Source organism: Hypomesus transpacificus, chromosome 8 (assembly GCF_021917145.1).
Source record: "Hypomesus transpacificus isolate Combined female chromosome 8, fHypTra1, whole genome shotgun sequence".
Classification (NCBI taxonomy): domain Eukaryota; kingdom Metazoa; phylum Chordata; class Actinopteri; order Osmeriformes; family Osmeridae; genus Hypomesus; species Hypomesus transpacificus.
Window position 1 is genome coordinate 7,147,067 of NC_061067.1, and position 21,170 is coordinate 7,168,236.

General features: G+C 40.0%; 1 protein-coding gene across 1 annotated transcript; it reads right to left on the bottom strand.

The window, feature by feature from the left end:
- Positions 1–13,848: 13,848 nt before the first annotated feature.
- Positions 13,849–15,903, bottom strand: LOC124469889 (melanocortin receptor 4-like). The gene has a single exon (XM_047023390.1). It carries the CDS (start codon positions 15,901–15,903, stop codon positions 14,905–14,907), a length of 999 nt encoding a protein of 332 aa, XP_046879346.1. The 3' UTR covers positions 13,849–14,904.
- Positions 15,904–21,170: the final 5,267 nt, after the last annotated feature.

Here is a 21,170-nt window from a genome sequence, read left to right on the forward strand (position 1 = left end):
GGATCAAGTAGCCTGGAAAGAAAAATGGACAAACTGTTCTCTGTCTGTACTTCAGTTAGTTTACCCACAATGGAATCCAGACCAGGTCTTGGGAACCGTCATCAGCCCTGTGTGCGTGTGTGTGTGCATGTGTGTCCATGCGTGTGTTTGACCTCATTTTTGACACATCGGAGCCATATATCTCTCAAGCTGGGATTTCATTCACAAAAGGTTATGTCATTGAAGTTTCCTAATCATTTACTTTCATCACACTTACAGAATGAAAATGTAGTTAAGAATGGGAAGAATCACTTTTTTGAAACAGATGTTTTGGGGGGATTATTTTTTGTCTTTTTATTTTACGTTTTGGTGTGGCTGTTTGGCTTACTCAGAAAACAGATGTGCTCCACCATCTCAATTCCACCTGCTGTGTTGTTAGGTCTCCATAGCTACAGTATTTACATGGCAGGGAGGATAAAAATCAATAACGTACAATGAGGACAGTATGTTGATACAGGTGTAAGGCAGGTCCTACCAAAAGACAGTGCTACATTTTAATAGAACTGTGGTTAAAACAAATAAGAAAACAAATAATAAGACCCTAGTGCACTCATGAATACGTATACACATGCATTGGTTTAAGTAACGAGTGCATTTACCAATAGAACATATTACCATGACTCTACAGTACAAAGCGGAGGTTACCCATTAGAGTTCTTATATTTGAATGAAACAGAGAAATGAATAGAACACTTTGGAAACTGCTGCAAACTTTGCTTTCAATGGTAACATTTACATCACTGGGCTACACAGTACGTGCACAGCACTGTTCAATACAATACAGTTCAAAGTTTTGTTGGTGCCCTTGTGATTGCACTACTAAGCCTAATTATCTCCTAATTATCGAGACGTAGAGAATGCAGCAACTCTCTCTGTAAAATTAGGCTTATGTTCATTTGCAGAGAGCCGCTATTATCTGAGTATGTCTTTTCAGTTCAAGAGGTTTGTTTACACCTCCAGATAGGCAGTCAAGGACGGATATACCAGGACATGATGACAGCATTTACTTTAACTAATTAAAATATTTCCTAGAAGTTACGATTCATCCCTATCTTTCTCACACACTTGGAATATGAGAGCAGTGAGGGAAACATGCGACAAATTGGCTGAGGACATGATGGATCACTGTATCTAATGTGGTGTTTGTTGTACACTGTATTGCCCTGTATCCTGTACAAATATATACAGGATACAGGGCTGATACCTAATACTGTATACCGGAAATAATTGATGTGGGGGATTATATTTGTATTTTCTCAATGGTTCCCATCACTGCATACGTTATTATATATTTCAATGTTTCTCTTCTGTTTTCCATTGGTCCACCTGAAACAACTCCAAACATCTTCTAATAAAGGGGTGTCACACCAGAACTACACGCAGGATTTAGGAAGCGATCAAGGTGTGTAAGGCAGAGCCCCCATCACACTTTCAGTATTCTCTTCCTTGTTGTAGATTCAGGCTGTTCTGTTCTTCTCAGTAAGGTTGGTTCACTGTAAAGGGTGGATAACTATTGACAGCTTTCATTAACAGTGTAATCTATCAAGCTACCAACCTTTTTTTTTTGATGTGGTTTTCCTCTTATTCTTTTCACCAAACTGCAGAATAACACAGCAACCACCCAGGTGCAAGCAGTTAGAGACTAGAAACACACTTTAGGTAATTAGATGGGAATCCCATAATTTCCATTTGATTCGTAGTTATGAAGATCTCAGTAATTGGCCCGCAGCATCACACTGAAATGTGCCAACTACCAGGGTTGTATTGGTGCTTGCAGAATTTCTGGGTAAAAAAAAACTGTGTTGTTCATCAGTTTAATGAATTAGTCTGACTCGATATCTCATGATAGAATGTAATCCAGCACCAAGTTACACGGAAATAGAAGGAAGTTTAAGGGCATGATAAACAATGAGTTGAATGAGGACACTGCCATTCACATATTCCAATCAATTAATGGTAAAATTCTGAATCTACTAAAAGGACTGAGACCAATATAATTTTCAACAAGGCTTGATTTGGACTAACAACCACAAACAGAAAATGAGATAAGGACGACCAGAACAAAATGCCAAATACCTTGTTGATATTTAAATGTATCAATCCTCTGGTGACACGACCTCACACTATGTAGATCACCTTTCAGCAATAAATTGAACGGAAATTAGATGGGAAAACTCATGGTTTTATTCAATAGACATTTGTCCTCTTTTAATCGATTGACATTTTGGATTGACCTTTTATGTGAGTAAATTATCTTACTTGAAAACTTCAAGACTCCACAAATGTCTGACTCAACTTCAAAAACCATTCCCAGGAAATAAAGCTCACGAAGCAGATCAAACCCAGAGTCAGCCGGTCCAGCAGGGTGGAGAGTTTGCTAAGTGGAGGTGAGAGGGTTTGGCAGCATGCAGGCTGGCAATAATGAAATATCCATGCTCTAATCCGCCCATGGAAGAATGACCTCCCAGGGGGCAGTCGTCACCAATCTCTCTTTCGTCTCAGGGAGAGCTGTGTCCTGCTACCACGTCCCTGGTCCCTGGCCTGCGAAAGATTCCCTGCTGGTCTAAGAGGTGGAGTTGAAGCAGCACATTCAGGGGGAAAGGGAGAGAATTAGAGGCATGAGAGATGGGGATTTATTGTCTTTCATGTTTGTAATCCAAACAAGATTATGATTTAGCATTCATCTATATTCAAGTTAACCAGTCAATCACAGTAATATGTATGCTTGTTTGGGGATGACACAAAAACATCACCAATTTAGCTTGACTCTGAATTAATTCCTTACCTGATAATTTCACATAAATTAGGAGTTAAAATATGTATTTTGACATTGTGTCAAATGGCAGGTCGGACCTTTTCAATTATGTTTTTTAAACCTCTTGACCTGCTTGGAAAATGTTCTGAGATCAACTGACTTTTAGATCTGGTCGGACGTCATAATGGTTAAATTGCTTAATTTTCATGGGTGCTAAAAAGGTTTTCACTCGAGCAGGCTCTTGACCTTTTCAAGTCCCACGCTCACTCCAGCTATTACACCATCCCACATTTGCAGACTAGCTAGAACCATTAGATGTGTTAGTGTACGTGTGTCTGTGTGTTTGTGTGTATGTGTGGGTGGGGGGTGGCTGTGCGCGGTGGTGTGCTATTGCAGGAGATTCAGCAGCACCCCCACACTCAGTGGGAGGTTAACATGCCTGGTAACAAACAGAGGGGAACATAATGAATGGCCAGAATGCATCAGCGAAGGGGATGTGGTTGGACTCAGTCCTCCCCACCTCTGATTCACATGTCGAATTGTCAATTATTTGAGTGGGAGAACAGACTACCTATTTTCCGCACTATAGGGCGCACTGGATTATAAGGCGCACTGCACTGTCAATGAATGGGCTATTTTAAATATTTTTTTCATATATAATGCGCACCGGACTATACCCATATTAGACATTCTCTGGATTCGCATCGCTGCAGTGTGAACGCACTGTAAAAGGCGCATTAAGCGAAACAAAACAGTCCATTATTGTTTAAACTTTATTAAACGTGGTCACAATAACTCTCAACATTGGCCAAACGTTAATGAGCGTATTCACAAAAACTCTCAACCTTGTTGGGTTGTAACACGTAAAAAAAACAGTCTGATACCGCTAAATCGAACGCATATTCACAATGTAATATCATGGTGAAGCACAATATGTATGTATTACTCCGCGACGCTTCTGATTACGGTAGCCGTAATGTTGCAAGCGGTGCGGCTCTGTAGTTTACCAAAGTCATACTTTGACAGAGCGCCGTGTACCACACAAAATTGCTTTGAGGTCAGTAAGAACAACCAGAATTAATCCATATACAGTATAAAGCGCTCCGGATTACAAAGCGCACTGTCGTTTTTTGAGAAAATTAAAGACTTTTAAGTGCGCCTTATAGTCCGGAAAATACGGTAAGCGGAAAATGGATTCCCAGAAAGAGATACGTAGAACAAATAATGCTCAACAGTATGTAAACCTTGCTAAAGTACACAAGGCTTGAATTACTGTACCCAATGTAGTTTGGGGGAAGGTGTTGGAAGGTTGTGTTTTTTCATGGGTGGTTACAAATGATGTCAAAACACTTGATAAGAGGCTGCTGTGCTCTCAAACATTGAATCCTTGAACATAAGTCTATGTGCTTTACTAGTAAAATTCTAGATTATGTCGTAGACATTGTACAGGGACACCAAATTGTATTGTTTGACCTCAAGGTGACTTGTGGGATCCAGGATACTGTTTGTTACTGGTGTTATGACACTGTCTGGAGAGGTAGAGATGGCTCCACAGTGGGACTGTCCCACCCGTGGCTAACTCTACAGACCACTATGCAGTGAAAATATATTAATTCACCCACCAACCATCTTCCACAGACACAATGTATAAAAAAAGGATACTTGTTAAAAAGACTGAAAAGGGAAAAGGTTTCCTTTGCAGAAGTGCCTTGAACAATTCCTGGACTGATTGTAAATGTCTCTTTCTATCTTATATGACAATACCTGAAGTGGTGAAAGGAGCGGGGACAATAGATTTCACACAGGGAGGGAACAATGATTTCTAGAGAGGCTTGGCTGTGGCAGTCATTATTCCAGTCATGTGTTTCAGCAGGAGAGCTTCCCAGACACATGTTAATGGTCTTCACCTATCCTACTGAGCAAGCACTATCAGTATGCACTCATTTCTCATTTTTAACAGTATTTGCCACAGTACTGTGCAAAAGACTTAAGCACAGATTTGATCAAATTAAAGGTAATGCAAAACATTTTTGAGAAATAATTAAAACTAAGGACAAAACAACATTTTTCACAACTTTGCACTTTTATACTGCCGCACAAATACATTTAAGACAGTATTCATATTCAAAATCTTGGGATCTTTACACAAAATTGCATAACCAGTTGATGGTTGTACTGGATATAAAGACAGGATTTTATACAGGAATCCCTTCCTAGGTTGTAGAGAAATCTGTCATAGCTCACAGAAGCATTGTCTACAGTAGGACACTGTTCCAAAAAAAGCTACATTTATGTGGATGGATTAATCTCCCTTCCAACAACATAATCCATACCGTCCATACAAGGATGATAATCAACAGTTTTGTTTTGAAATTTCACGTCATATGAGAAACACGAGAAATACATAAATAAAGCACAAGCACATACACGCTTGCATTGGATCCATGCTGACGTACATTTGATGTGAGGAAATTGAATGCATACAAATCTCCTACACTGTCTCTTTGATGAACTGTATCTTGAGTCACATGGTTAATAGGTTGGAAAAGCTCTTTGTCTGCAGACCCAGCATCCCAGAGGTTTCATTCATTGAAATGCAAAATGCATCTGATCTGCTGACACACCATCAATTGCGAGGGACGCTTTGCGTCGTTCTTACTTCTGTTAATAGGTTTGTCCTTGTTGCTAAGGATTTTGTGTTTGTCAACAACCTCCCATAAAATGTGTAAAGTACTTTGACACATTTTCTTGAAGAAAAAGATTATAACTCAGTGTTTGCTGTATGAACATAATTACATAAACATAAACTAATGTAATAAATGAAAATAAGTTAGATTAAATTTTTTTGTGGGGAAGGTTCCTACTGCTCATTCATGGTAGTCTTCACTTTGTGCATCTTATCTATGATGTATGATGAATTTAGAATGCACTAACTATGATATCAACTGTATTATCTGACTATGGAGTATTTGCAACGTTTATAATGGTTGCACATTGCTAAGTCTTGTCTGGCTTTTGTTATGATGATACAACTTCTCAACTACAGATGGGCGATGCAAAAACACCTGTGACACCTGCACACCTTGAACCAATACACCGGATATTTTACACATAGCTTTTGGTTTTGCCAGATTGGTCATTCATGAAATTATAGACTTTTGCATCCTTTAGTTTGTATCCTCTCGGGGAGTCAGGTGGCTGAGCGGTGTGTGAAGCGGGCTAGTAATCTGAAGGTTGCCAGTTTGATTCCCAGCCCTGCCAAATGACGTTGTGTCCTTGGGCAAGGCACTTCACCCTACTTGCCTTAGGGGAATGTCCCTGTACTTTCTGTAAGTTGCTCTGGATAAGAGCCTCTGCTAAATTACTAAATGTAAATGTTTTAGTAAAGTAATTATTCCGTGGAATGATATTTAAAGGCCATTGTGGTCTACAACCTTTATCCACAATTTAAATAATAATACAAAAATACTGTATATATGTGAAATGTCAAACCATCATCTAAAAGGTCACTTCATTTCATAAAGACTTTCAGGCATTTTATTGTCTGACATTTTCAGAACTGTATATTGAAATGTATTTATCATGTTGATTCAAAGTTTTGGATTAACCTTGTATACAGCTATCCAAATCATTGAGGGGGCACTGGCAAAATGATTGCACACTTCCACAAAAAAATCTGGATATTCTAAACTTTCTCATGGAGGGATGTTTGCTTTACATGCTTGTGTAATGTGGATACAACATGACACTACAGTACTGTATAGAAGGCTACAGAAGTCAATTGTTTGGAAAACAAAAACATTCACAGAGTGTGCTGTGTGTTGATAAATTATTTGTCTAATCAGGAGCACAGATGAACAAACATTAAACCTCTTACTTTGTATGTTTGAATAGCTCTAATTAAAAAGGAATCTTTGACAAGAGTGTAAGCAGATCAAATAAACTTAGCATAAATTGAGTCCAGATGACTTTTAGCAAGCAGATAGGATGAGCGTTACAGTACTGAAATATTAAAAGCAAGCTAGCTAGCGTGTATGTACTTAAGTGTCTTTGTGACCGTTGAGTGTCTTTGATCATGTTTGTGACTGTTAATAAATGAATATACTCTATATGTTGTCCACTATGAAGTAGGCCAGCTGGTCTCCAGACTAAATATACTGTATGTGCACCTCATATTAGGTGGATGTAACTTAAATAAAAATGTAAGTCTTAAACTATATCATGGTGGAAATGTATTTTGTTTAATTGGAACCATGTCCAATTGTGACCGAAGATCAACCGCAGTCACTTTTCCCACCATGAGATAGCCCGTTTGGAGCAAAGTATTGCAGTTTGTGGCCAAATGCAAAACAGCTAACTTGACCTAAATCAATATAAATGATGCTTGACAACGTTAGTGCAAGGACTACCTATTGAGTCAATTAGACCACATCCGACTTAATTTGTTGAGAAGAGATATGCATCTGACTAAGGCATTCAGTTTAATCATTTTTAGATCTACAAACCATCACCTGAGTTAACCTCCTTACAGAAAAACAACAAATGTTTCCTTAATGTACAAAAACGAACATACTGTAAAGAACTAGATCCAGGTTTATGTCCCTAGCCTTTACAAGGAAAACACATGTTAAACAACTCAATTTGTGAAAAGTGTAACTGACAATGATGCACACATATACATTATATATTTATATACATGTATAAATAAGCAGCTGTTTGTTCAGATTAACATCAATGGAATATTATAAACACTGTGAGACACTGTTCAAAATACTCTTATATATTCAAATATGGGGATACGTTCAGAATTAGCAGTAGATTGAGCACACAGTTTTATCCCAGAAGGAGTAACTCCAATTAATGTGTTATTTAATATTCAAATCAGTCAAATCTCAGACCTGTTCAGAATATTCATGAAACTCTATCAAAGCTCAATCAAAGGATTTTGTAGTCCCGGCTCTCCAGTAGCATACGTGCTGCACTTACCACAACAACAACAAAAAACTCTTGTCTACAGTTACAAGCAGTGTGCAAGTGCAATCAATATAGATCATTAAGATCTGTGTCAATGTATAGGAGGGTTGTTATGTGGCTCTAAGTTTCTAACTTTCTCACATACCTTATTAGTCCAGAGAAACTAAACACAATGTTCTCGTTTTATTTCTGTCAGTGACACAGTCAAGTTTATTTCCTTTTAAAGTCATGTTAGGTGAGCTGGGTTCATTCTCAACCAATTTTAAGGAACTCAAAACAATCATAGTCAGTTCAGTTTAGTTAATTCACTCCATCTGTTACTCGACCCGAAGCTTATCGGCTCACTTTGTGGGGATCACTTATCATCCCAGTGGCAGCTTCTGTGACTCTCTGGTGTTATGGAAAACGTTGATCTTCCAGGTGTAATATTATTGCCCTCTTTACCCTGGATGCAGTCTAAATCACAGGTTAAAGTGTTTCCGTTACTGTCTCACAGTCGTGTGTTCTGTGATGCTGGAGCAGTCTGCCACACAGATGACTGCTTCTGTTTTATCCCTATATTGAAAATAATACCTTGTACAGGCCACATTCATTTTTGGACATTTCAAGTCGGATTACATAAAGTGGGATGTGTTCTTAATATGACTGCTAACGGCCTTGAATTGAATTTGAGGAAAATGTGATTTGTGAACGATTTAAGTTTGTCACTCTGTTCTATATGGTACAGTATAGTAAACTTAATGTTTATACTGTAGATGCTTCTAGAAGGAAATTCAGAATTCAGCCTTTACTGCCAGTTAAGGCTGTTGTTTGTTTTTCCTTGCCAAACAGCTCAAGGAGTTTAAAGGTAACATGATATTTGCATATTTAGTGTCAGAGCATCTCTCAGACTATCAAACATAAACTGTACACTGACACACAACCACACACACACACGTACACACTACTGTAGATTTACTAGAGTTAATCACAATGACACCTAATGTAACCTCAGAGTACATTACGCCCCTCCTATTGTCTTTAGACAGTAGGGCCTTCGATTCACCACTCTAAAAGCTCTAAAAAACATGGGCGTCATTCTGGTGTGTTCTGCAGAGGTGCAGTGGTGCACAAACTAATGGTATCAATTAAACTGGTCCTAGCAATTTTGATTTAAACCCAGATGACCCACCCCATCCCTTCAAAGTCACTCCTCCAAAACACATGAACACTCTGCCTGACTACTGCCGGGAGGTAGGTAGAATGCAGACAAGTAGCCCGTCCAGTCATTGCATTCGGTCGAAATGCCGTCGAATCATTCATCATCAATTTTAATGATTGATTGTATGTATTGCATCTCTGAGACGCCCACAGATATCAGATTTATAAAATGTTACTGTCAAACCTTTGAATGTATATGTTGCTATCAGGATGTAAACTTTATTTCAGCAAATATGACAAAAAGTGAGTCTCAACCTAATCAGCGACCCGGCCTTCAAGAGCTTGGGAAAGAGTAGCGTAGTTGCAGCCAGTGTTCAGTGTTTAGTTTAGGTTCACTTCCTGATTTAGAGGACCGAGCTGGAGCCCCCACAAAACCGGGCTCAAGACCTCGTCTTTTATCCTGGCTCCAAGCTCAGCATGAGTTTACAAAGCCCGGGGTTAGACTGATTAATCCTCATTTGCCTCGCTAAATGTTCCTCCAGGGCACAGAGAAACCGTTTAGACGCGCAATAAAGCCTATAAAGCTTTGTGAAAATTCTTTGTGGATTAGTACTTGCATGTACTTGGAATTCGTGTAGACAAATTTACTGTAATGTCTTTGGCCCAATTTTCCTTGTTTTTGATTAAGTAAATTCCAGTGCCGTAAATAAGAAGAATTTATAGATATTGTGTGATTTATGGTGTCACTCACGAAAAGGACTTTATTGATACATGACAGCAAAGAGTGATTCAGAACAGCTGAATGCACAATGTAATTTACTTGAAAATAAGATTCTTGATCTTTAGGTCAAACACCAACACAAGGCCTTAGGTAGATCTTTGCCCAATCCCTGTATTATGTGAGTGTGGGTGTACTAGTAGCAAACTTCAACAAATTCTAACAATATCAGCATTGCTTGCTTTCAGGAAGCAAGCAGGAGATGCTAAATCTCAACTGAAAATCAAAGTTGAAAAGGATCTGAGTATTTGTCATGATTAGAACCCACAGCAGGAGTAGTAGAGTGTTCGCTATTATATATTTATTTTATATATATTTTTTTTTTCTTCTACATTATAAGGTTTATGTGTGGTGCTGTTTTGTAAATGATACATGGGGTTGGCAATGCTGTGTAACCACATGGTACTATGTACTGTATACTGTACATAACATTGAAAAAAATAATACAGTAATCACTCGCAATTGCAGCCCCAAAAATATTTTGAAGCGATGTTCTGACAAATCTATTCCTACTAACATTGCAGTATACAGTACATGTAGTGAATTTCAATTTGTAAGGTGTGCAGACCATGTGGGCAAGTCATTTTGATAGGAAATGAATTGTCTTGAGTAGTCTGATGGACCTAAGCGACAATGTGCTTCTGTGAAAGCTTTTTTGTTCTTTAACAAGTTTTCTCGAGAGTAAACCACTTTGAAAAAGGTTACGTAACATGAAAGGCAGAAGGCTGGGAAAATGTATAACAAGAGTCCAAACTCCCTTCCTAAATTAAAGTGAAAATCAGACCTAGGTCAGTATTACTTAACATGCAACAACAGTACAAGCATTAGAATAATTTAACTATACTTAAGTACCAAGAGTGCACTGGTTATCCTTGATTTTTCAATCAATTAAGTATATCACCAAAAAGCACCTTCAATTACAAATGTCTACTGTTGTACCAGGCATCTCTTTCTTTAACAAGTTGTTAAATGTTAGGTTCACTTTTATGCGAGGACCCAAATACCTATGAGCACCTACCCCTAGCTTAGACATAACTCCGTTTGTGTTGACAAAGGGAATTAAGTTAGACTGTGGAGTCAGGTTGAGTGACAGAACTGAAGGATCCAATATTCTGAAGTGTCTTTTGTAGACAGAAGATCCAGCCTTAATTCAGAGGCTTCTCTTTAGCAAATAAATAAAAAACCTCCAACATGTCCTCTAAAGGAGAGAGAGTTAATCCTGTGTCCATGAAGAAATCATAAACTCGTTCGTCGGGGCAGAAGATTAAATGGTGCCCCACCGGATATTACTCAACGTACCTTGGGGGCTCTTCTTGATTTATCGTCATTCACCGCGGTGCTCTTATTACACGGGCCTGGTTTAGCACTCATCCAGCCATCTTGTGGAATGTGTGTAATGAGGACAACATACACCTACCCACTTGCTGGATCAGGATGGAGGTGTATGCGGACATGCAGTTTAGGAGCATGTCATGAGGACCTTGGCAAACATTGTGGAGCAGCACTGTGCACATTCATTCCACCTTACAAAGAAACCAGACTAGACAGAAAAGCTGGTGAACCATTGAGGCGTCTCCACAGAGGTGGTCAGGAGACAGGTGGAATGCTGCAACATACTCAGATTCACCCACCCCTTCCAATATGTGTTTCACAGGTATTTGGTCCGTTGCTTTCTGCTTTGAATCCTAACTACACTGCTAACAGATCCAATGTTCGTGCGGCAGTTTTTTTTATTTGACCCTGGTTCCTATGGCATCTAAAAGCAGACAGCGTAGCACTGAGTTTGAATTGTAGAGCGCTTATGGTACATGTTCAGGGTCAGAAAAGTCTATGTTATGGTTAAAAACCTTGTGGGATTTAAATAAAATTATGCTTCCCAGGCCCCTTAGCATGTCATTATCAAAGCACCGCATTTTTTTTGTTTTTACCGTGTCGAAAGGTCAGGTTGTAGACAACCGGATAGATGACCGTTAGCATACCTAATGCCTTGCTTGTGCAGAAGATCCAAATGAGCAGTTAGTTCCTGTCTCTGTGGTGAATCCCAATGTGATTTGACACTGGCTGAGGTGTCTGCAATCTAACTCCAACCTAGAAACAGGAGCATGCAAGTGATTCTACCAACGTAATGTGCAAGCCATCTCCAGTGAAACCCAGCACCCATATAATGGCGACTTACCTCCTTATCAAAAAGAAACTCTGCCATCCTTTTCTTTCACATTACACACAACCCAAATGAAAAACTTGTTTTTCTCAGAGACAGAAGAGCCCTTTGGAAGAAACACATCACTAAAAGCCAGTTATGATTCATACAGAGCAATGAAGCCAGACTCCAACCTTCCCAGGCCAGATGTACAGAATGTAGTTGGTCTGACCTGTGAGCTGGGAGGGTGAGCTGACCTAACTGTGTCAGACCTACTGGTGGAGGTAACCTTTCTGATAATATAAAGCAGAAACTAGTCAGTCCATAATATCAGAAACAAAGAAAAGAGAGGGACTCGTGTTTATTTTGTTTTTTTTATTCTAGATTGGGAACAACATGACCTTTGTTGCTGTCATCTTCAGTCCTGATGATGAAAAATAAGTCAGAAGACATGCAGCAAGCAGATGAAAGCTGAAAAAACTACACACAAAAAAAGCCACACACATTTAGCTGTTGCTAATGTAAGGCTAATCCTTCATTCTTTGACTTATCTTAGAGAATCATCGTTGATATGGAGATTTCCTCCATCTATTATGATTTACAGTAAGCTAACCAACATTGTGATGCGTTAGCTTCAAAAGCATTAAGTTACCACATCATGATATTGTGCTAGTATTCTTCGGTCTATACTGAAAACACATTTACATCAATCTTGCTTTGTTCTGTAGTGATCGGTATGACAAGATTAATCTATTCTAAACGCATCTGCATGAGTCGCCAATGCCAAAGACCTGCACAGGAACAGAACCCCTTGAAGCTGCAAAGAAGTAAGGTTTTCACAGACAATTATGAAGTTGTTTTAACTTAGATGGATTCAGCAAACACCTTCAGAAAGCATATACAATTCCAGGAGAAAATACCCTTCAAACAATGGAATACCCAAATGTGTGTGTGGCTGTTTAAATCGTTTTTTTCTATAATAAACAATATCTGCTTTTAGGGGAAGCCATTGTCTCCTCTCATGTGTCACAGTGAAGCACTGGACAGGAGAATAATTTAACAAATGGTTGTCATGATAAAGGATGTATTATCAACCGCTTGAAATATTTGTAGGGTCTGGTTACCATTTTACGGGAATGTTGAACGGTAAAGTTAAACAGCTTGAAGAATGTGAAGTTAAGCACTGATTTACTCGAATAAACTGTCACACCAAAGTACAGTACACCGTACAATATATTCATGCAGATCTTTAGAACTGAAGCTCAATTTATAAAAACTAAATTTCTGACCTTTATACAGTAAGGTTTGTATTTGTGGCTTTCAGTTTCATTTGGACATTGTGAGATGACTGTGCCCAGTAATGTGTTTCTGTCTATTTTCTTCACAATATGAAAAGAGGCAGACCTCAATATGCCATGAACCTAGCATGGGTTTTTCTCTCAGACTTTTATATTAGTGTGAATGGATGTCTGTGATAGCTGCCCAGTCATCATGGCTTAGTCATTGATTTATTTTGTCAGAACGAAGGTTTCTGCATGTTTTTCAGAAGGAGATAGCACCTTCACAGAAATGTTTGTCTTTGACAGAACTGACTGCCTAAAGGTTAAAGTCTAAATGAGCTTTAAACAATTGCCAACTGATGTTATGAACGTACGCTCACACAGTGGTTGGTTTTAGCATCTGTTTTCTTATTGACTAAAATTAAAACCTTGATTCAAACAACTACTCTGACAATGATTTTTTTGTCAGTATAATATTGTATTATGTAAAAAAATTGTACTGTAGAGTGTAGAAATATTGAGCAAAGCACTTCATTTGAATTGTACCTGTATTATTACTGTGAAGTTTACAACAAGAGATCAGTTAAGGTGATTACAGTACATCATGCTTATAACATGATACCATCAATGATGAAAAACCAGCAGAATACATCAAATATTTCCGTGATAAATATGGCAGTATATACACATAATTTTTATTCAAATAATAACAATGTTACAGAAAATACTGTGGCTTATTTTACATCACAGTGCAACATATTTAAGGCAAAGATACCAAGCAGCAGCTCATACAACATTGCATATTTCCATCCAGATATATTTATAAGAAACAATTGAGAATTAAATTGTGTTGATGGCAAGATACAAGTGCACTGTAGGCTACACAACATAAATATAAGCATAAGTTGTTAGCATAATGAAAGTATCAAACGCAAATGTGATGATCCAGTCTTCTGCAATGCAAATGTTCACACAACTCACAAGCTTTAAATGAGATTTGAACAGATAACTTTTACAAACAAGACAAGACTGGATTTATTTTTAGGCAAGGCTTTTGGAACAGTTAGAATACACAACAAAAGGATATTTTGTTCCATTGAATATGCACCTGTCAACCATAGACATCTAATAAGAAATTGTCATTTTTAAACATAGGATTTTTATGTAACACAAGTCACAGAGCTTGATTGTGCACCATACATGTAAATGTACGCTTGTAAGATTAAATTCAAAATACACAGCAGCGGTTTTCATCATGGAGGTAGTCTTGGGTCAATTGTACTTTGTCTGTTAAAGTAAAATACAGGAAACAGACTGTATGATATTGTGCCATTTAAGTGCAATGTTTTTCCTCAAAAAATACTCTAGTTTAGGTACAATCGGCTGTGATCTCAGCACCACAATCCATAAAATAAATATGTTTTCAATGCATGACTTACTGTACAGTTTATGGTCTCGCAATGTAAATAAATACAGTCTAGTTAGCTTACAAATTGCAGTTTTCACAAGAAAACATGCCTGTGTTTTAAAAAAGCCATGGAGAAAGCATGTTGTATCTTACAGGCTGTATAAACCCACCTCTTCAGCAACCTGACTCTCGCAATCAAGAAGACAGATTCTGACCAATTAATTATTTAGAAACAGAACACTTCTGTTGAAAGGCAAAAAAAGGTCTGATTAGTCCTTCCAAATAACAATCAAACAACCCCAGTTCATTGTCTGCCTTGTTTAATCGATCTTGGGAGAAGACCAGCTGTCCTCCTGCGGGGAAATATATTTTCACAAGTTACCGTCTGGCTCAGTACTTCCCAGGGAGCTCACACACACATGGGTTTGGCAGGTTCTGCCAGAAGCAGAAGATCTCCTTGAAGGTCTTCCTCATCTCCTGGCTCCGGAAAGCGTAGATGATAGGGTCGATGACGGAGTTGCACATGATCAGGATCAGGTACATGTTGAAGTGGGACATGAAGCAGGTGCAGTAGGGGTTTCGTGGGCAGGAGATCATCAGGATGAGGTGGAGGAAGAAGGGCGCCCAGCACACTACAAACACTCCCAGCAGGATGGTGAGGGTGATGGCGCCTTTCATGTTGGCCCGCTGGCGGATGGGTGCGTTCCCAGGGAGGGCTGCGATCCTCTTCATGTGCAGGCGCGCAAGCAGGAACATGTGGACGTAGAGAGAAGCCATGAGAGCCAACATGGTAAAGAACATGGTGATGAGGCAGATGAGGACCATGGTGCTCTCCGAGTAAATAATGAAAAGCACACCGGACGCCGTACAACAAGTCCAGATGCCTGTGATGACCAGGAGTGCCCGCCGGACAGTCACAATGTTGTGGTAGCGGAGGGCGTAGAAGATGGTGATGTAGCGGTCCACGGCGATGGCCAGCAGACTACAGATGGAGGCCAGGAGAGAGCTGCAGATCAATGAATCAAACACGTTGTCCATATTCTTGATCATTGTGCCTGGGATGGTCACATTGCCCCCGTTGATCAAAGCAATGACAATAGTCTCTGACGCATTTGAGACGCTCACCAGCATGTCAGCTACGGCCAGGCTGCAGATAAATAGGTACATGGGGGAGTGAAGGTTCTTGTTCTTGATTATGGCGGTGATGACCAGAATGTTCTCCAGCAGACTGACAATGCCCAGGGTGAGGAAAACCTCAGTGGAGATAAGGAGCTGGTCGTAACATCCAGTCGATGACTCCTTGCCATCTTTGTTTATTGGCAAGGAACCCAAACTGTGGTTCCTGTTGTGGTACCCTTGGATCAGTCCATGGTGTTGCGAGGCATTCATTGTGTCGTCTCAAATGGACTTGGTCTGTTGTTAAAGAGTCCTTGTCACCTTTTCCTTTTTTGCTGGGTGAGGAGTGGTTAGGGGGTCAATCCATTTCTATTGGGCTCGCTGAGTTCCTAACACGTTCAGGTTTCTATCCTTCTGTTTCATGTTGCAGATTTAAGCACCACGCAGATGAGTGAGACGGTCCTGTCCTGGTTTCCAGTCCCTCTCTTTGCCAGTCCCCAGCCTTATCCAATGGAATCTGGAGAGAGAGAGAGAGAGAGAGAGAGAGAGAGAGAGAGAGAGAGGGGGAGGGAACAAGAGAATTAGAGAAGAGAGATAGTGAACAGAGGAGAAACAGGAGGACCGTTTTTAAGAATGGAATGAGAACGAGCAAGTCAAAGAATAAGATGAGGGTTGTGAATGGAAAAAAATCTAGTTAGGATTCAAAGACAGTCAACCTTGAAAGAGGAAAGGAGACAGAGATGGAATGCAGAAAGGAGGATAAAAGAGAGATTGCGGCAGCAGAGAGAACGAAGAGGATCAGTGACAGGAGAGTGAGCCGCAGGGGGGGCTCCAGGAGCACACACAGCATACACATGGGCAATAAGTCACTGAATCTCTCACGTTGCCTCCACCACTATTATACCCTGACACACACCCCCTCCCTGCCCATCCCTCTGCTCTCCCCTCCAATCAGCTTGGAGGAGAAGGGTGGGAGGAGCAATGTTTCAGGATGGTGTGGTTAAAACCTCTGGAGATTCAGGAATCACTGAATCTCAGATATTTATGAATGTGCTTTCCTAACTAAAAGTGACAGATCTTTAGTCCTGCATGATTATTTTGTAACCCTTTTTCCAAGGGCTCAACTTTACCTTTAGACTTGCAAAAAATGTACATGGCAAAATGCATACAGTATCATTCCTTTAATGTTGTTAAATAAAGTCTAACCCATCGGAAATCATGAAACCTTTAGTGATGAGTACAGACCGCTTTGCCGTGTAACATCATTTTGGCTTCTGTTTGCTTTCCCTCACAGTCCTGTTTCATTGCGGTTTTCAACATGACAATTCAACGTTTATCAATTATCGCGATAGAGTGAAGAACATTGTGTTGTCTGTACACCTGGTCTGTGTCTTTGCTAAAACTCCATTGCTGTAGCAAGATTCCAAACCTTGAGATGCGTTCAAAGCAAGCGTCTGCCATTGTAAAGGGTGTTACTGGCATAACTTGGCTTACAGTAATTAATCAAGTGAGACTACATGTACAGTACTTGTGTTCTAAACATGTCTTTTTTCTACCATTTCAAAATAATTTACTTGATGTTAAGAGAGAAGTATGCACTGTCCCCCCCCCCCCATACAGCGTACAGGCATTCTGTGGTATTAGTGAAGTTCTGGTCTAAGCACTCAAAGGCTTTTTATATTAAAGGACATAATGAAAAACAATGTTTTAACCTCTGCCAGACAACATAGATTTGTTCTGCCTTCATCAGCAACTTCGTCAAAGGGTCTTCACTCTAATGCAGTCCTCACTTCTCCTTGTGGTTCCAGATGATACGGTACTTCTTCATTTATTTAGCGAGCTATCTCTGACTATTAAATATCAATTATACCGAACAGGAATAGATAGCTTGCAAAGTAATTACTGTTGACTGTGTCCTCCTCTATCTGCACTAACACTTGGAAGAAGCAGTCTTGAAACATAAAAGCTTCAGCTAAATGGTGACACCCATTCTTCCGTAGAGGGAGAAACCCTTGGGTGGGAACTATCTAAATCTGCAGTACTGTGGCACAGGGAGGTAGCCTGGTACAGAGGGCTCAGAGTCTCAGCCACAGGGAAAGTACATGTACATTTGTGTCAATTCTCAAAGGGAACTTAAATTTCAGTCCACAGTCCACAGTCCACACTGTGATTAACACCTAATTGATCACCTAATTAATTGTAACCATGACTTGAGGCTCACGAGTCAGTCATTTAACAGTAGAAAGATGGATAGGACAACAGTGTGTGTGTGTGTGTGTGTGTGTGTGTATGTATGTGTGTGTTGGACAAACATATTGCTCCCGGGCAACTTTATCGCCATAGCAACGAGCAGAGCAATTCATTTTGAAATGAGAGCAAAACCACGACAGGCAAATTGTCTGAAAGTTGTTATGTCCTTCATTGGCTGTAAGAAAACATATTTTTCCTAACATCTGGGGGGGCTGAGAAAAGATTTCTCATTTATACTCATACATTTGATATTACATAATGTGGGCAGCAATATGCTGACATTAAAATACTTAATGGGTAGCTGAACAGAACTTGCTTCTAGCCCTTTTTTGTGTGCTGCACTTTCTATTTTCTCTGTCAGTGTTGCATTAGTTAAAAGCTAAACGGTGTTTCATAGACACCCCCCCCCCTCCCTCTCCCCCCCTTACACCCCACCCGCTACCTACAGTCTTCTTCTGACAACCAGCTGGTGGTCCCACTGCTCAAGAGTCCCAACACAAGCTCTTCTCCTGTCTGCCCCCCAATGATGGAATCAACTCGGTACACCTAAGTACCCTTGCACTTAGCGATTCATGTTGTTTAATTGTAACTTGCTTAACTACGTGCTTTTATGGTTCTTCCCTTTAGCACTTAATTGTTGGTTGTTCACAATGTGTGCTTCTTGTTTTAGCTACCCGCAATGCTTGGGGCTATCTTGTTGTTATTATCAGTGACCTATGCACTTTGTAAAGCTCTCTTGGAAGTCGCTTTGGATAAAAGCGTCTGCTAAATGAATAAATGTAATGTAAATTTAACTCACCATCTCCATCAGAGGCACTGACTGTCTCCCCACCTTCAAGAAAAGGCTTAAGACGCACTTGTTCCGGGAGTACAACAGTAATTAGGAATAATTTGCTGGACCTGATGCTAGTTTCCTCCAGGATCACAATGACTCTTATTGAGAGACTTGTTGCTCTTGTTGGTTAGTTGTAACGGATTTAAATTATTGTACTCGCTGTGAAATATTTTACTGTTTACTGTTGATTGCTTTTCTACAGGGACACTCTTGCACTTTTTGAGGTTTATGGTGTTTAAATGTAACTCGTTTAACTTCATGCTCAACTACATGCTCTTATGGATTTGTCCCTTTGGCATTTATTTAGTTTTTCACAATGTATGCTTCATGTTTTGGCTGCCCACAATGTTTGGGGCTGTTTCGTTGATATGATCAGTGACCTATGCACTTTTGGATAAAAGTGTCTGCTAAATGAATACATATAAATGTAGATAAAGAGGGATGTGTGTGGGCGGCTGTGGCTCAGGGGGTAGAGAGGGCTGTCTGTCAATCGCAAGGTTGGCGGTTTGATCCCCGACTCCCCCCAGGCCGTGTGCCGAAGTATCCTTGAGCAAGACTGAAGCCCAAGTTGCTCCCGATGGGCAGAGCGGCACCTTGCATGGCAGCTCGCCGCAGTCGGTATGTGAGAGTATGAGTATGAATGGGTGAATAAGGAATAAGGCTAATTAAAAAGTTTTTTATGAAACATAGTCTAAAACAGTATCTTTACTGTATGCTGACAATAAAGCGAATCAGAGCTCTACTAAACCACTCACAGATATGACAAGGGATTAGAAAGGGAACAAGGAACTGGTGTACACTAGTAGCTAAGTGCTCCACCAGTCATACATTAAGATGAACATTTCATGGGAATTAACCTGTAGGTTAGTATCTCAAAAGTAAACAGATTTACTGCGTCAGTGCCTGTGTGTCTTAATATTTCTGTATGAACACTCTACTTTGATGAGTAAATTGACGTCCATTGGTTGTTTCATAAGGATATCATTTTAATCAAGCCAATTTTTTGCAACCTGCCAAGGTTTTTCAGGGAATATATTGTGAGCACAGAATACATTTGTTATAATTGGACAATTTGTGAGAAGGCCACATTTCTTTGAACGTGTCAAAGTCGTTTCCCCCTCTCTGGCACACAAAAGGGTTTGAACTTGAGTTGACGCTTGACTCACGCACACAACAACCACCTCTCATGAACACCCCTTAAGCCAGCTGCGCCACCAAAAACAGGGCTTTTTTGATTGTGTTTTAAAGTTGAGATTGTAGAGTGAAAGTAGTAGAGTGACACAAAGGCAACATCAATTGTCCTCACAGATGTGAGTTACCAAACCATCTGAATAATATCAATTGTGGCAGAAGTCTGAATTGTACCCGGGCACATGTCGTAACTTCCATCTGGTAGAACTGTCATGGGTGTGCTGTGCTGTTGAGTCCACTCCACCAAGCAGCACAAGCAATGTATTCAAGGAGAACACCTTAGATGGTGTGTAGAAGTCTGGCCCATGTGGTGGAGATGGAGAAACTGATTGCTTTGGCTGTGTGACAGCATTGCATGGGTCTGCACTGCACTGTCCCTGGAGCAAAGGACAACAGCACTAGAGCCATCACAGCCTGAAGGCCAGATCAATAATCACATCTCCATAGACTTGAAGGTCACTGAGGCAGCTCAAGGGAACATGCACAGTGCAAATCACAGTGTTCATACAGTATATATTAACAAGGGCTGTTTCCCGATAACGATGGATCGTAGCAATGATCGAGCAAAAAACGAAATCATCGACATTTCTTACGTGCGTTTCCCAAACATTCTCGTAAGGAGAAGGCAGGCTGATCTATGCACTTTCAAGAGCTACGAATTTTCAAGAAACACTTTAGCTACGATGTCTTTGGGAACGGCCCGTAAAACTATTTAGGTTGGGTTATGTTTGTCCTGTGCCAGTGTCTTGGGTGTTTCTACCAAGCGTTCCTGCGTACCTGTTACCTGTTCTGTTCCTGCCTTATGCTCAGATTTCCCGTGTTTAGACCTCGATTGGACTGTCCACGACTACTCTACCTGATACCGGATTGTACCTTCGCATGCTGAGATAGCAGGCAAATATATTAATGATCATCCATTCTGAGAAGGGACAAATTTATTGCAATTTGTTTGTTTCTATGATTGAATGACGTCAAGAGATAATATACGTTAGTCAAAGAATGGACATCAATGTGGATAAAGAAGACTTGTTTTTGCTGTGTATTGATGTTCGCGGCAGTTACAAAATCTTACTCCCACTCCAAATGTATACCCTGTCTTTACTGACTAATTTAAAGATTGTCGCTGTTTGTATTAACTAGATCTGTTCTTCAAAGGGCTGAAGAAGAGAGAACAGAAGAGAGAAATATGGCAAAGTTATCATGAGGAGCATGTATATGTGATATACTTGATTAATGTGACACATCCAAAAGCTCCGCACTAATC